This window comes from Opisthorchis viverrini (assembly GCF_000715545.1).
Source record: "Opisthorchis viverrini unplaced genomic scaffold opera_v5_74, whole genome shotgun sequence".
Taxonomy (NCBI): Eukaryota; Metazoa; Platyhelminthes; class Trematoda; order Opisthorchiida; family Opisthorchiidae; genus Opisthorchis; species Opisthorchis viverrini.
Window position 1 is genome coordinate 376,005 of NW_008751731.1, and position 18,201 is coordinate 394,205.

General features: G+C 42.5%; 1 protein-coding gene across 1 annotated transcript; it reads left to right on the plus strand.

Moving 5' to 3' along the window:
• Positions 1 to 1,186: 1,186 nt before the first annotated feature.
• Positions 1,187 to 17,544, plus strand: T265_04499 (hypothetical protein; the record flags this gene model as incomplete). The annotated part of the gene is made up of 2 exons (XM_009169254.1): positions 1,187 to 1,229; positions 15,440 to 17,544. The coding sequence occupies 2 exons, from the start codon at positions 1,187 to 1,189 to the stop codon at positions 17,542 to 17,544; spliced, it is 2,148 nt and encodes a 715-aa protein (XP_009167518.1).
• Positions 17,545 to 18,201: the final 657 nt, after the last annotated feature.

The window sequence follows — 18,201 nt, forward strand, 5'->3', positions numbered from 1 at the left end:
TATTCAGTAGTGAGATATAAAAGGGAATCTTTGGTCACTTCCACTGTCTGCTATCAAACATTTAAGATGACGAAGACAACAACCATTGGAAGCAACAATTCACATGAATTTTTGGACTGAAGTTAAAAACCGTGATTCTCGCGTTCACCACATCGTTCCACGGCATGTGTTTTGGAGATTTCGCAGCACGGCACCAAAAATAATCGTACGAATGAACTTCATAAAAAATGCTGATAATACAGAATGTGTTGTTTAGTGGTTTCTCGCTTCGGCCAGCTTGAGTAAGCTGGCAGTGTGTCTGTTGATCAGTAATTTAACAGTAGGCCTGAATTTATCAATGAAGAACACGTTCTCACACGAAACGGAAGTGAAGTGCAACAACCTGGGTGCACTTTGTTGGCATGCTCAGTGTGGTTGTGACTTAGCATGTTGATTCGCAATGAGGTGGGTGACTGATGCAATCGCAGCTGATTGCTGTTTTCACGTGGTAATTGAATCCATCTGTCTACAGTAGACCTTACCTCAGTTGCTTGTCCCAGACGAAATTTCGGTACATCGTAGAAGCGTGGCACAATACACAATGAGGTTGCTTCACACTGAGTACTTCGATCACCTTGTGTTCTTGTCACCACACTGTGTTTTTTATCTATTTCCCACATTTCTCAAACTGCACACACTACCGCCACTCATGCTTGTTCCGTGATACCCTAAATTCTAAAAGAAACATGTTGAATGTCCCGTAGATGATAACTGAAGGCTTCTTCCAGATAATGATCATCATTGGGCATAAGATAGTGCTTTTTTCGGTAAGGGTGATAAAATCTCGTTAAGGTTCTTTGTTTTCGGTGCTGGATTTTTTCTATTCAGATTCAGCACTAGAAGTAAAAGGGGAATATTCTTTAACTGTTTTAGTTTTTATCTCATAGTGGAGCCTTATATCAAGCAAATCATCTCTGAAAATACCCCAGCAGACCTACTAATGGTTCCGGTCTGTTCCAGGTAAACAAAATAATCGGACTGTTTCTTCCGAGTGCTCCAGCGTATTCGTTTTTATTCAAACAGTATGCTTGTTTTGAAGTCCCACCTCAACCGTGTTGGGACCTTTGCAACGCATTTTCTCACTGTCATCAGGTGTGATCAGCGAGTGTTTCTGAACAACGGTATGTATTCCTGCATGTCCACCCACATGGACAACGATCATAACGTGGACTCAAGGCAAAAGCTTGATCGTAAGCGTCTGATAAAAGAAACTAAACGTAAATTACGCAGGTAGTAGAGATGGAACAGCCAACGCATTGTGTGCAGGATAAGCTAAACAGAGAACAGAATAAGATGTGGGTTATGAAGGCATGTCTGTCTGATGGTATGCTAGATTAGAATGTGCTTTTTGGCAGGTTTGTGGTGTGAAAATCTCACGTCAGTTTAACTGAGAACATGGCATGACGAGGCATGTGTGTATGTGAAGGGTGATATTTAGGTCCTGAATAACCACCGACATTTTTCCACATACTATGTGTAGTCAGGAAATTTTAATAGCAACGTAACGACTCGAACCACTGGTGTCACAGTAAACATATGTGTTATGCAATGACCGAGGTTGCAGTTTTTTTATTTTTCGCGAAATCTAGCAGGTTATGTGCATTTGTCGGTGCCTGGCATTCTTCTCGCGTGAACATTTTTGGGACGCAAACAGAAACCAATCAGTCTGAAAGCATTGACTGAGGCCTTTGGAAATTGCTTCCGGTGATTAGATTACGCATAACAAGGCGGATATTTTCTAAACATTTTCACCCTGTGCGTTTTTTCCCAAGTAATATTCTGTAACTGACATTTAAAGATGACATTTACCACATATGTGTTTCTTGCAAATCGCGGCCAATTGACGGAAAGCCAATGAGAGCATTACCGTGATAAAACCTTCAACACATTTCGGCGAAGTCACTTTTCGGAGGAGCGTTTCATTGCAGTTTTGAATTTCATTGTATACCTGGTTACTTTCTGTTAAATATTCTACCGGCACTGCTAATCAGTTGATTAGATTTTCATTTTATTTAGGCAACTGAATGTAATTCCAATCCAAGTGAAGAATATCAGCATGCTGAATGTTCGCTCTCATCTATGCGAATCATGTTACTTCCAACACACCCAACAACACTAAACACTGTGGATTTTTTATATTTTTGACGCCATAGGTAAATACTCGGTTGTTGACGGCGAACTGGGACGCCAGAAGCGAACCTAAGTGTAAGCACAAACTCTAAAATCTGACAAGCAGCTCTTTCATATCGCGCAAAGTACGAGTCCCAGCAAATTAGGAATATGATGTAGACGCGTCATCTGACACGCACGCGGGTCTGGCCTGAATTTTTTTTAAAACACAGGACCAAAACTGGTCTCAAGCGCATAATTATTAGTCTATTTGACCAATCAATATAGATTTTTTAGATGCAGCTGCGCACACTTGAAGACTAGCTTTGAGAACTGTACGAATCCGTGGTTGCCCGAGGGCATTTAATTACTCCAATCCAAGATCTGGTGCAGCAACCTAATATGTATCTGAATGTTGGCTTATAATACAACACAGTGTCGTCCATCAAGGTGATTCATGGACGGCAGCTCGAGTTCGCATTTTGACTACGGAAAAATTCACGTTAGTTTGGTTTTGCCTAGCCCTTTGGATTATATTCCTCCATCTTCCCTCGTGGCCAAGTAATATCAGGAAATTAAAGCAGGTTCGTAACCGAAGAAACAAATGGGAGTGCAGTAAGAAAATTAAAGCAGTACCCACCCAAGCCGGAAGGACAAGTTCGCTCAAAGACTGGCCGACCTCAAATCAAGCCCCGACTTAGCTGAAAAAGGGATAACTAAAGTTGAACACCAACCTAAAATGAAGGGCATCTGAAGAAGGAATAACAATGATGATGCGTGCGAGGGGTACTCACGCATTCGGATACCGACTGGCCAGTGACGTGAAGACAGTAGTGATTGTGCCTTATGTGCAAGACACCTACAATTCCGGCCTCCGTGGTTTTTGTCTCTGGTTTGCATGTAAAACTACGCATCAAAGGAGGACTGCTCCCACCTGCAAACGACCTTTTGACAGGGTGAAAACTTCCTACCATTTCTTGCTACTAAAAAGCACTCGGAAATATTGGTAGGTATGTTAGCTTTCAGAGGACCAAATGAGAGTTCAGAATACTCCATGTCGATGCACGGTTGACCCACTTGGAGGGATCATATCAAGTATTCTTTTGAATGAAGTTCATTTCGTGAAAAGCCTCCATAAGTCAGTTAAAATAGACTCCTTTTATTGGTTGCTGTGTTTTTTTTTGGGGGGGGGTCTTCTCAAAACCAGACAGCCAAAATTATAAAGATATAATTGCATCCTCAATTAAATCGAACCTAAAAGAAAAATGTCACCTAATGAGATGTGACGATGTACACCAAAATCGTCACCTCCCGAATATTTGTTTATTACTACTACCACTACTACTACTAATACTAATACAAAGGCTGTCTGTTACAGGACACAGCACCCACAGCAGACATCGCGTCCTACATGAAACTGTTTTTTGCTATATCACTTGAAACTCCTTTTAGCGACCATTTAATAGAACTCCCTCCCAGATGGGGTTCGTTCCAGTAAATAACTTTGGGTGATTTCCACAGAGCTTAACAAAACCGGCTGACTTCCACTGAAGAAAGATATATTTGATCAAGCTTAAGGTGACATGTTCTAATCTTATGCGGCAATCATACAGCCTTTTGAGGGACACCCTTGGCAAACCAAAATGGGGCATTTTTTATATTGGCCTTGATGGATGATGATGACGTGAAAGATCTGCTGCGTCTTGAGTTTTCGATTATTTTGCGTTGTTTTTAACACGTTTATGACTCGTCTATAATCAGTCCGAAGGTTCATGATAGTGTCTTGGATGGATTTTTTTCGGACTGTATCAGAAAACCACACAGATTTTATTGTGCTATGATCTCATGAAACAAAACCTTATTGTCTTGGTGGAACACGAAAACAAGTCCAGTTCATCATTCATTGCCCTTGTGTAATTTATGTCAATAAGGTAATTTTTTGTTGGAAACAAATATAAAAACCCTTTTGAACTACTGAGGAGATCGTGTTGAGGTCATGTGCAGGCTTTGGCTCACAACTTCATCCGAGGTTTGTAAAGTAGCGACCTTCTAACAGAGTCGTCCAGACTCTTACAATTTTGATGTTAGTGGATGATGAATATGGGTCAGTTAGCTGCTGTTTTAACGAAAGTTCACAGTGGAAATTCATCATTGTATTATGATTGTATTATTATCATCAAAATTTGAAGCACATAAATAACTATTTTCTCGTGCTGTCCGTAAGTGATGTTCCTCTCTCTCTCTCTTGGGAGACTGCCGCCGAATGGCCAGTAAAGATAGACTGGGCCGGTCTCTGTGAGTAATCAGTGTTCGGGGGTCTAATGTTTGTAGTGGCAAACTTGAGAAAGCTGTCAAGTTATTTGCTGTGAGAGTATTCGGCAATTAATGGCTGGTTTGAGGTGACATGCTTTGGAGGAAAATAGTTGCAACCTTCAGGGAAAGGATGGGGCATGACAATCCGTTTCCTGTTATTCCTGATTATGATCACCTGAAACCTTGAATTAGGGAATTTTTAAATGACAATAAGACAAAGGAAAAGCAGCGTGTTGAGTTCTAGAGAGCTTAATACAGGTGCTAAATCAGAAGACGATTCTTGGTGAGTTAACGGTGGATGTCGTTCGACTAAAATAACTGAAGTATTGCAAGCTTCCGAGCCATAAGAAATAGCGTGGGCACGCTTCTACTCAGAAGAAGCAGGCTCCTCAGAGAGGTCACAACAACATACATTTTAGCCAATACCTAACGTAGGAGCCATTCTAATGGAGGACGAGTTCTCTCTAAAACAAACTCACTGTAGTTCTCTATGGAACTGTCGCTCTCTGCCTCCAAAATTCTACAGGTGTAACGGTGATAATACTGATGGGGGAGGCATGCGAGTAGTATGCTTTTTCTTTAAATTAGCTTTGCGTCTCTTAAAAAGGGAGATCTGATGCGGAATTTGTGGAGCCACTTTGTAGCATTTGCTTGGAGTTGAGCAACAGTCAATGAATATACAGGAAATTTCAGGAAGGCGCGTTCAAGAGAAGATGGATGTTCAGTTCTTGTAAATAAGATGCATATGAGAGTTTTGTTCCCCCGTCCAGTAGTTTGTAACTGGTCAGTTGGCACTTTCCAATAAATTAATCCGCAGTGAAGACCTTCTTCCTTTCACAGGTAGCTCGAATCCCGAGGAAATAAATTCAAATAAGTTTTTACAATGCAGTACTTACATCAGCACTTACCACATTTTCGAAGGTGACTGGCAGCTATCCTCTGTAAAATGAATGATTGTAATACCTATTGCTAGCGCATGAAAACAGCTGTACACTGAAATTTTCTGTCGTGCCTATAAAGGCAACAGGTATCTCCGAGAGTGGACACAAGTGCTGTTTTGCTTTCATTCCCATCATTATGAGATTCAACCTAAAGAGTGTTTTTTCATGGTCCCTTTAAAGGCCAAATTCGATACATCTTGATTAACATGGCTAACGTTTTGTCTTATCAAAAATGGATCCATTTAGGCGGATACCCTTTTGGTCATAGACCCATAGAAACTAACCTACGATGTATGCACGTAACTATGTCAAAGGACAATATCAGGAGTAATTTATTTATCGTGTAATCTAGCTCAAACAAAAGAGAACTCAGGTCTCTGCTGATTACTCCGAGGAGTTGCTTTCGTTTTCTTACCGCAGGCATAATGAGAATTCTTTTGAAAAATTTCGTTCGCCTTCCACCCACCACCCATGTGTGAGAGTTCCATAATAGATTCACAACAATCTAGCATATCTGTTTTAGCCCCAGGAGGCTACCACTCATGGTGGGGCTTGTATGATTGTTCTCCCATAATTGGCAAGTGTAAAAACAGTTTGCTGCAACCATAGGCCCATACCGTCGTGAAGGTGGTCCCTTGAAGAGAGGAACGTACATAAAGATATAGGCCAGATACATGCGTTCGCCCATATTCCGCCATCTGATGATGATGTTAGCCGCACTTCTAGCCTTTACCTTAAAAAAATGATTGCGAGTAAGTAGCATGTCTCGCAAATAAATGATGGCCAATCTCAGATCCCATCAAAGAAATGGAGTCGACCACCTGCCGCCGAACTATAGGCTAGTAAGCCTCACACTTAGGATAGTGAACATTAGGAAGATATGTATGCCGCTCAACGACATAGAAACAGTTCGTTCGCTAAGGCCTAACAGAGTTTTTTTACCCTCGGTTCCTACCCAAGCAACCTTGTGGCGGTTCGGAATGAGAAGGCACACCCGACAGGCAAAAGTCTTTTCTTCGATGACAAATTGGTTAATTAGAGTAACGTCTCCGTTCTGGTGAGTCACAACCACTTAATTCTCAAGAATTTTGGTGGCTCATTTGCAGTCTTCTTCAGAGACCACAGGTTACGCTATTTTTGACGGCCGTAAACTCTGTACGAGTGCACAGGAGTTGACTAGTGATCACGAATAAGAGAACAACACCACCAGTGGCTGTATGGTACCGTCGTGTTGATGAGTAAATCCAGCGATCTACATCTCTGATAAGGCAGACCCGCAGATGAAATGCAACAGTGTAACTAAAGACCAATTATCATTGGTCATTCGTAGTACGTTACCAGACCATGTGTTGATCACGATGTGATGATATCTTCGAGTCGGAGCCTGCTTCAGAACACAGAGTATAGTAGCCTAATCGTCCCAGGTGGTGCAGCCAGAACAATTCATCATCTGGACGAACAGTTGCTTGCAGAAGACCATTAATCGCACTTCAGCACTGCTACTAATGTAGTCCCACACACGAATTGTGCACAACTTCCAGGGCACCGATGGCCAGATAAGTTTATCTTTTTTTCTTTAGCGTGCTATCCCCAGGCGTTAAAGCTGTGAAGTAGGACTTGGATCATTACTGCTTTACAGATTGTACTATTAATTGAAGGGCTAATGTCATGTCGAAACCAGAGGTGCTTTGAAAAGCAGCGTTTGAATCAACAAAATCCTCTCGTAAACGATTTCCAAGCAACGGACAGGCCGCAGGTTGTGTCAATTTCCATAGATCCTAGAGAATTACTGGTTAAAAATTTCATAAAGGCTGAAAAGCACGCCAACTTGACAAGCAAAACCAAGCATGTGAGGATGAGGGGTACTGCACTTAACTAGTGGGCTAGTGCGAAGTGTCGTTTTGGGAAAAATCACTTGAAAAGATCATCGGTGAGGAACTCACCACCCTCTGAACAGACCCATCTTATTCCAGGTCGGTTTTATCACAGCCAAACCAGGGCTGTTTTCAACCACCAAGAACAAACCGAAGCGCAATACGCTCCGCAACTGTGTCCATAAGATAGGACTAACGGGCAAGTTTTTAAAAGGCACATTTTCACCAACATTCGCAAGCCTAGGTAGAAGCTGGTTCAATCAAATTTCGGTAAAAAGTGAATTTCATGGTTTGCTCTGGAAAACAGTAAAAAGTGAATTTCATGGTTTGCTCTGAATGGTGGATAAATAGAGTGGACCGATAATTGAGATCAAAGAGACTAGTGCTAATGGGTTGCGTCAACGAATACATCAATTTTGACTCGGTCAAAGAGGAGAAACGGCTGTGCCGGTAGAAGATCGGCAAGACTTATTTGAACTGTTCGTCGCCCCGCCCCCCACCTCGTGAATCGATTGATTCCTGAGCGTCGAGAGTGGATCTTTTCAGACTTGTAGACAGTCCATGTTTGCATGGAATACAACGCATAGGTGTTGTCAAATAACATAACAGTTGTTTGCAGATTTCCCAGCTTCAAAAGTCAATGATTACTGTAACTATTCTCTGTAAATGTACAGAATAGACTTAGCAAACCGAAGTGAGTGAACAGAGCCCTTTCGCTAGACCCAATGAAATTGCTTCGTTTTACAGCGAAGTCTTCTAATCAAAAGAATGACTGTTCACTCACAATTTTGTGTAATATCTGTTCACATCCGAAGTAAAACTAGTTAATGTATCAGAGTGTTTTTGTCTAATTACTTTTCCAATGCAACCATCTTCCGTTCAATCCCACTGTAATTCAATTTCCTGACAATTAGCAGCAAAACAATGGATCCTACGTGGAACCCAGGTACATACTTTTCAGCAAAAACTCCTCCGTATTTTGAACAAGAATGTAGTGGGAAATTCTCCCGAACTCGGCAATATTACGCTGTTGTTCTGGCAATTGTTGTAATCTTAAGTTAGATTGCCTGATTGGCATCACCAGACTTCTCAATCAAAAGCGTTTCATTGGCGGCGCAGGTTCAAGAAAATTGTTGACACATGGATCCACCGTTTTTTGTAATTACCGAAGGACGGAAATTGGCTTACCTGTACTGAAAACCACGCTCCACCCAGCTAGACCAGCGTATTATGCCAGTAACTAGGCTGGGGTCAATATTTATGCTCTAATAGGCCCTGTCTTCTTGAGACATGAGCAGTTTACTCAACTAATCTGCCGTTGTAGTGATCACCTTTAAGGAACGTACTAACCACTTCATCACTTGCAAATGTTTGCTCTTCTGTTATGGAGGTTTGTTTCCCCAATTAGGAAAGATCCTGTGCAAGGAAAATCGTTTTCCAAAGATAGCTGCTAATAGGGTAGGAGTTTATGGAGAGGAGTTCACTGCAGTATAATTTACTGAACAAATTCTATGGGGTCTTCAAAGAGGATTTTATAATCCCTAAGGGATCATGAACAGACCATTCTATCGGAACTCCTTCAGAAAAGCAAACAGAATCCTTTTGTTAGCACCCTGTACTTGGGGCGAACTATTCACATGCCCCGGTAGGGTAATTCTTGAGGTCTACTGCAGCAGTGCCCAGAATCTAAGGAAGGCGTAAACTGCGCACCATTTTTCCAGCTGTTATGTTGCTCCTGCTTGTGTTTGAGTACATGATGTTCCAGCAACCTAACCGTACCACCTATTCTGTACCGCTGTTCTCTACGTGAGGTAGTCCTAGAGTCGTTTCCGACTTCTATTCTGTGATGTACTATTGAAGCATGTGTAAACGTATTAACGAGTATGATGAAGAGCCAGTCAACACGTGTGGCCTCATGATGTGGATCCCGTGACTGAAGGATGAGCGACGTTATATCTTGTCTGAGTGCGAGTTAATCACACTGCTGAGCAGACGCTCGTGGCCGAACGGTTAGGTGTTTAAACTACTTGCCAAGAGGTCGCGGGTTCGTCACTCTCCATAGTTTCGTAAGCTGCGCACTGCTGATGATTCCAAGTGAGGATGAAACAGCTGTACAGTGGTTCTCGGTTTTTCAGCACANAGGACGAAATGACTACACACAAAAATCCAAATCTCCTTTAACTACCAACATTGCAGAAAACTTTTCAACAGCACGGGATCCGTTAAACTGCCCTAGGAACTCCTCAGGTGTGCATACCCCCCAGCAGGGATTCAAGCGGCCCTTATGAAGCCAAAGCGGTTGCAACTGAGTGTGCTTGCTGAAGAGAATCAAAAGGACACTGGTTGCACCTGATGGTTGGTAAAACTGAAAAATTGTGTTTTATAGTCACTCCTGGCAAACTATTTTAGTATGAACTTATCAGTGGCGAACTCTCGAGTGGATAGGCAGATCTTCTATAGATCTTCTATATGTTGGAATTCTCGTTTATTGCATTATTTTGTTGGATGTTTTGCCAGCTGGCGTTCTACTCCTACCCGTTCAAACCGTGAGTTTTCTAAGAGTGTTTCTAACCGCTGTTGCATGAGCCTGACGAATCTTGAAACAGCGTTCTAACTGAAAGCAATCGCCTGAATATCAGGAACAACAAGTAGCAGCTGTAAATAATCCGTCATCTGACAAAACTAGACACTGTTCTGACATTCCTTGCAACAACGTCTTATGGGAGGTGGCATAACAACCCATTTTGTGATAGTCTTTAAAGTTCTGTATAGAATCTCAGATGGAAGGGTGTTAGTTCTTTTCTTCACAGCCTAGTTTTTCGCCTTTCTAGTGACGGGTAGACAGTCGTCGAGCGATTCAGCAGACTAACACTCCGCTGTGTTGCTAGAATAACTAAACAAATCACTACGAAGCTCACGCTGCAGGATGGGTCTCTTGATTTGACACACAACACTTGTCGATATTCCAATGGCCGAGCCCCTTAGTTAGAGTAGATGTTAGCTCTCGTAGTTAGCATTAGTGTTGTACTTTCCCGCCTCACCAATACTACGCCGGAGCAAACTACTTTTGTGTAGTAGAATTATGCAAAAGATTGTTTTGTTTTGAGGAGTAGAAAGACCTCACTTCCACATCACACCCTTAGTTTTCAGCCAGCACTTCATGACATCTTTCTTCTCCTCCATAAATACCACTTTTGAGTGGGTTTGCCTTGTGACTTCAAGTTCACCATCATCAGTCATTACTAGTGATAGCAATAGACCTGTAATACATACTGCTTCTCAACTTCCATGAACTCTAGGTTATATCGAAATAGTACCTGTCAGTATTAATTTTTCAACTTTTGTAGGCTAGTGAACTAAAAACGTTCGGATAAGTTGCTCATTTACTCCAAATGACAGGGTGGAGCGTTTTAATGGAGCACCGCACCAGGACAATGTTCTGTTCATGAGCTGACTCACTCACGCTCCCGTTAGACCACACCCCTTCCATGCACCAACTCTGTACAAACACATGCACAACTTAATTCTCTTTTGACAGTTTTTTTGTAACCACAAACAGGAGCATCAGTAACTGTCTGAATCACAATAATCCGGAAGCTGGTGACTGACAGGCTGCCATCGAATACGGTCATCAGTAGGGTGTCACCTTGCTGTCCGGGTTTCAGGTGAGACGACCGCGTGAACAGCGTGTTCGTGTGTTGATCTATTTACCATGTGTATTAGGCTGGGTTGTTTTTTAGAGGTTCTACTAATTTCCTCAATTGTGCAATTCTCTCTGGAAAGAAGCAATTATTGCACATTAAGGGGGTTTTTAAAAAAATTCCGTTGACATTGCGAAGGAACAGAAGAAAGATAGATCAATTGCCAGATTCTCTGCTCCGCAAGATCTCAGAAATATCTCTAGAAAACCGTTTTCGTCAAGAAATTTGATCATGGTGTTTCAGTGTTTCATCTACCCTATGAAGCCAGATCAACATTCCAAATCTCATTGAAGCCATGCTAAAAGACGTATAACTGAGAGGACAAGAGGATGACCATCTCTGGTTCTGTGGGAAATAGTTGTACAAATTCACAAGCTCAGTTCAAGTACAGTTTTCACCCATCTGAATAGATCTTAACTGAGAGGACCAGCTGGTTGGTACCAGTTTTTTCCTTGGGAGAAATACTGATTCCTCGCCTAAAAACACAACAAATGAGTGACAGTGTGCGCTTAGGTTTCACGATAGTCACTCGTTTTGGATGCCTGATCATTTGCAAAAAAGTTGCGAGTATAACCTGTATCTGGATGCAGTTTAGATGAAGAACTTCTTGGAGCTGAAAAAAGATCGGATCAACGAAAATCGGCATGGAAAAGACCTGCCAAAACAGGTGGGGTGAAACGTTCCACGACCGAAGGAACGGACAGTGGGCGTACTTGGATGAAATTTCAGAGTTAACTATCTTGTACCCATTATGTCGGCCGTGATATCTGCTTGATCCTTAAAAGTCAACCGCATAAATCCGGACCATCACCAGTAAGGTAACAAGGAAGTGGGAAAATTTTTGTTTTCTTGGTGCCCCTATGTGCCCCTTATGTGTACAGTCCTCTCACTATCCGCTTAAACAAGATAGAAATGTTTGTACACTTTGAACCGCTTTAACCGTCACACCGGTTTCCTTGAGAACGAACGTATCTGAGTGCAGGATCCACCAAAGATTCAGAAAATTCTTCTCTGTTTTTACAACATGAAGAAAGCTCGCAGAAAGAGGAGCTCGGTGGCCTTATCTGAAAAGTTCAGGGATTATAGAATCCAAACTTGGATTGCTGAAGACGACGGAAAAAATCACTCCACTCGGGTCAAAGCAGATAATATGGCCTGTAACAAGAACCATGATCTCAAAATGCGCGGTTTCCTGAAACCAAGTAAACGTGAAACCACATATTTAGCAAGTCATTCTCTCAGGAATACTTCTAACAGAAATAAGAACCTCGCCAGGGACACGCCTGTTGCAGAAAAGACACTAATCTCAGCCAGTCAGCTCTTTTCATCCGACGCAACACCTAAATTATTACAATGTGTCTACGTCTACGATCGTTCAGTGGTTCACAGAATTCAGATATTGGTAAAGTTTGTGTGNTATATATATATATATATATAACTCTTTTTGACTACTCATGAAACTCGCATAATGAAAGGCTTGCATACACTCCAGTGGACTTCGTTAGATGACATAGATGTCAGCGATTACATTGCACTCAGCTGTACCATTTGAAAGAATTGACGAGAGAATACAAACTATGTCGAATGCCTGACAGGAGTAGAGTGGTATGAACAGTTGATGATGATACCAAGTCAACCATCCTAAACCTGTCAAATCCGCGCAGGATGTCGAAGAAGAGACGACATATGGACATTCCCCAAGCTGTTCAGTAAACAGAGTAAAGTTTTCCCACTGACTACCCGAAGTTTTTTGTCACACACCGCCGGTACCTGCTGCGTAAAAACTGGCTTTTCAGTTGTTCAAGACGTTTTGTGTATGTGTGTGTGTGTGTAGATGCAGGCTGAGTCATCACACCCGAAAGGATGAATGACACATGAAAAGATGCCTTTCTCGAGAGAAGACTTTTCACCGGCTGTCACAGAGGGATGCCCAGACCGCCACATTCAGTCTCTTAACATATTATTAGACAATTCGTCTTCAAGTCTATTGTGGTGGCCAGACACTGCGTTGGGACGCCAAAGGAAAACGAAGCCACCGACAAGTCCGCAAATTTGAAGTCCATTGTTGATGTAGAATTTGACGAAGCAATAAACAAGTCTAATCAGTAGTCCCAGGGTTTTATTTGAACCGGTCGTGGCATTTGGTGTGTAGCAGGCAGGCTTCAGAAACCAGACCGTCAATTGAAATGCGAATCAAAGTTCTCACAGTTTTGAAAGTTTGAATTGGAAGTTGCTGCCAGTCTACACCGGATGAAGTGAGATGCGCTGTATGAGTGACGGATGAGTGGCAATTTATACTGTACGGAAGAAAAGCACTCTCACTGGTGATCAGCCTCTCGAATGGCCCAACGGCACAATGCTTCAATACTTACCGAGTCCATGTGCGTCTGAATCAGTTTTGCTACTGATGATATGCACCCTTTGGATTATTCTCAACAAGAATAAAACAAACGTGTAGCACCTTTTTTGGAGCAAAATGACTTAAATTTGAGAAACCGACCTCAGTTGAAAATTGGAACTTCCGTAAATGCCCAGAAATTTGAAACGTTGCCTGTTCAAACCTGTTTCTACAGTATGCACCCACCGCACCCATAGTTACTATACCAGCACCTTCCTTTCCAAACACCTGTCTGGTTATGCAAGCAGCTTTTAGTATACTCAATCGAGATTTAATCTTGCATTTAAAGTCAGTCTACGCCGAAACGCAGAAGAGTAGTGCACGGATGTGTAACTCTTATTTGGGATCCTCAGCAATGTGCATCTCATAAATTTCCAGCGAGATTCAAACTCGAAAATGTCTGGCCAGCACTTCAAGAATAGACCGTTCGGCCACATGTGACTGACCAGCGCATGCACAGTACTGATGCTTCCAAATAAGGAAAACGCAACTGTTCAACGCTATTGGGCTTTTCGAGAAAACGAAGAAAACCCCAAAATGTGCTCATAATATCAACAGGCTTAGAGCGTTGTGTAGACTATCATCATATTCACATTTTCACTATTCCAACGTTCTTTGTCGACATGTAAACTTTGGTTGTCTCTTAATTTTACTCATTACTAATTCACCATCTCCATATGGTCCTCAGTCTTCAACTGTAATTCACCACTTACCGACTAGAATCGCATTGGATTTCACCCCTTTGTATACTGATCGGATCGGCGTGTGCTCGCATCTATCCGTTTGCCTACGAGTGTTAGTGAATCACCGCAAATGAGAAGGTGCATTCTTAGCTATTGTTAAAGCATGGTCCACTCACAATTGTCTGACGTCCGTAACAGGAGTATTTAAGCAAGAATAGTGGGAAGCATGTACATTATTCTACCAAACGAAACCAACAATGATGGCCACCGCATTGTTCAGGATTGTGAGAAGATGCAAATGATCAATGTACTAATAACCAGATTTGTGGTCACTACACTGTTTGGTCTAAGAACAAGGCCATACGGAAAGGTTCGAACACAGTATCATTCTACTGAAGAAGAAACAACAAGGGGTCCGCTGGAACAAAGATCTTGTCAGTTTCGTACAAAATGAATAATACTAACAATCAGTCAGGTGTGAAACCCTGTCAGTACTCGACTGCCTTGCCACCTGAAGGAAGCACGAGGAGTGATATACGTCAGGTTGCACAAGCCTAGACGAGAGCAGTCGAGATAAAGATGTTTGGCATGTACATTCCTGTGACCAATTTTGCGCCTCAGCCTTGAGCTAGCTAGTACACGTTGATGAGGCTATGACTTTCGGTTAATTAAGCGAGACCAAAGAAAGGCCGAAGGATCTATAGAGGTTGTGCCGCAGTGCTTTGAAAGTGAGGAATACTGCACCGTCGGTGACTTAACTCTAAGCACTTACTGAGTAAATAAAAAGAGGTTATGCCATAATCTAAACTGGAAACGAGCATTGCCACTGGCGACATTTTCAGAGGAGCGCCAGACTCAGTTAAAAGTTGCTTTGAAGTAATCCGATAAGTTTTTAATCTTGACAGTGGTTTTAAAAATGTTATATAGACGTCTGATACTATGCCTTATCGAGGTTTGATTTCTTTAGATCGTTAACCCAAATCACTGTCGCTTAGGTTGATTAAAAAACACTACATCAAGTCATTTTTCGACAAGCAGGCATCTGCAAGGTCTTTTCTTTAAAGTCAGCCGTCCATGCAGGGAACTTTATGCATTCACTATACTTTCTCAAACATTTTCTCTGCTTTGATGGAACGGCTGTGGTAAATTTCACTTGTCCCGTCTCCTTGAGGTTTCAGCTGTGTCAAAACCATACTGGGGTTTCAAAAAATCATTCTCGCAATGATAACTTGTTTTTGCACATTTTTTCTCAGCACAACATGAAGGTTAGATCTCAATGTCCGTTTATTTAGAAATATTAGACAACCAACAACCGAATTTCGTTGACGACTGCGCTGTTTTCTTTATAACTAATTCTCCTACTCACTTGTACTTTTTTCAGATGAGCTATGGCAAAGCGATCTGGATTTCATCTTCCGGTCGAAGCCTCTGACCCCGAAATTGTCCAACCTTGACATTTTGGACCCAAACCAGAATGTTTTGGCCACGTCCTTAATTGCCTTGCAACCACCGGCTTTGGGAGGTCTAGGACAATTGCCACAAACCGAACAACAATTAGAATTTGCGAAAAAGCTCCGCTGGAATTCAGAAATCGGTTTATTTCGCGAAGCACTACACAGTGAGGGTGTAAGAGCACGTCGAACGTCACCAAGCAGTGGGACCCCTTCGATGGAATTAATCAACTTCCTCATTTCGGGTTGGCTCTTGTGTTGTCAGTTGTCCTCTGTATTTTGGAAGGTATCACGTCGTGCCACATGTCTCTTTGCATGTTTGGTTGCACTGACAATCGTCTATCTTACTGTGGACTATGCTGCGACAAGTCTTCTCATTAAATATGCTATATGCTTAACCGAGTCGACCGGTATGATGAGAGGAGCTGATGTACAAACATCCTTGTTGTACAAAGAATTGCGTGCCAGCTTAATGATTATCAGATCTTCCGTACGATATCCGGCGTGGGGGCTGACGTGCCTAACTGCAGCGGCTTTCATTTCTACTGTATTAAACATTCATTTGCTCTATGTTTCTGGCTGTGTGAAGTGGATGGCCACGTTGTTTGAAACGCAGCACTCCTGCTTAGCGCCCTACCTGAAGGAAGATATCGAGCAAACACACAGTAGCCTGAGCTGTCATGCATCGGGAAAAAATTCACCGCAACCGCGAATGTCATGCTGGGGTTGGAGAGATCCCACCACACCAATTCTTGACCGATATTCGACTATCATCCTTGTTTTTGGATGCTCTTGTACTGTGGCATCAGTTTTACTTAGAATACCCATTCATTATGAATTAATTTCAGTATTTCAGTCTGATGGTGGTTCTCTACTTGTTACTTCCACAATCCTGTTTATCGTGCACACAGTAGCTTGCCTTGCGTGCTGGACCTTTGCTGTCTGGTATCAATGTCGAAAGCCCCAACAACACATGAGCGCTGATACGGGAATAACGGACCAGAAGATATACCCCCAAAACCACTGCTTAGGGTTCCTAGATAAAAAAACACAGTATGCCACCTCAGACCGTACGGAAAGAAGCATTTCACTCCAAAGTCCGTGTAACGATGACCCGGTGATAGAAGAGGAAAAACCAACGTTTCATACATCGGAAAATGGAAGCACACATATCAACGGAGGAGCTTATTGGACACTATATAAACAACCGGCCTTGAAGCGAGAAGAAGCTCAAGTATACCATCAGGAATCTTTGCCCCTGTCGGAACAGAACAATAGTTTACCCTTGCCACGCAGACCCCTGCGCAATATAAAAACGCCTCTAGATTTTGAGGCAACGAGATCTTCTAACAACCGCGCTCTGGAGCAACTTTCTTTGGAGGAACACTCACGTGTTGAAAATACAATGAATTTTATTGACCGTCTCGATTCTGGGCAAATGCTGACTCTCGTCAACAGCCAGTCTTTTGGTGATCAAAACGGAAAGCCGACTGTGGAACCATCATTGCCAAACTCCTCATCATTTGCTTTCGGATTAACCCCAAACCGAATGCCAGACCTCGAAAGCGGAGTTTTTCCAAGACCAACACACCAATTGAAAATTTCTCATCCCGCCAGTCTGTTACAGGGTGGGAGCAACCATACCTCACTTTGTGTTCAAAATGCTTCTGATTCAGGTGATTCCCTATACAAACCGCATGAACCTAGCACATTTGTCGTATCATGTCTTAACGGTGGCGCTGCGAAACATTCATTGGATCCCCAGTCCAAGTGGTGGCACGCCTATCCCAGGTCTTCCGGGAGTGATATCCTTTTATCGTCCGCGCATCCAACTTCAAGTCTAAATGTACAACAGCTGGAGAGTGCCCAACATTACGTGGACTCAGACAGAGCTGCTCCAGATGTAAATTTGTACTGGCCAAGACAGAGTTTGCAACAAACAGGAGGTGGTCCTCGCTCTGTCATCTCTGATGCAACGTCAGAGCCGTTGTCTTCTACACCCTTGTTTGACAGTGCCCTATGTAGTCAAGTCTAAGAAGGGGCCGTCTGTCGTGATTTTAACCATCTAATCTGGACGCCAGACATCCACTCCCAAGAGAGCAGTGACAGATGTTCACAAGCGGGGCAGGGTTTCTTACGGCTGCTGCAAAAAGTGGTGCTGACCGTTAGAAATATGGGACTCTATGGAATACTGAGGTACATGTGCTACTTTTATTCACCTGTGTACACTGATTAGAAACAGCAAACAATACTTATGACTTAACTAGGACTGACCTTTCTCACTGTACTTTTGTTAGCCGCACACGCCGTTGTACTCGATCACACATTGCCTTTGTCTGATACGCTAATGGTCTCACCATCGAGTTAAAAAGGAATCATAAGAATAAATTTTGCATCAAGTATACCCTCTTAACATTATTTGTTTGGTAATGAAGGGATTTTGTGGTTGCAGTGCACAGCACAAACGATCGTGAGGACCACCAGAATCTATTAAAAATGATTGTATTGAGGGCATATTTTGTAATTTGTAGTTGCGATTTCATTTTGCCAAAAACTGCAAAATCCACTCACACTACGACCAGTTTATACGTGGCTAGGAGGGAGAAAAATTTCGTAAGCTGTGTGAGAATTTCACCTTGGAGTACGTCACTCGACAAGCCGGTCGATTCGTGACCACGTGGTGACCACGTCA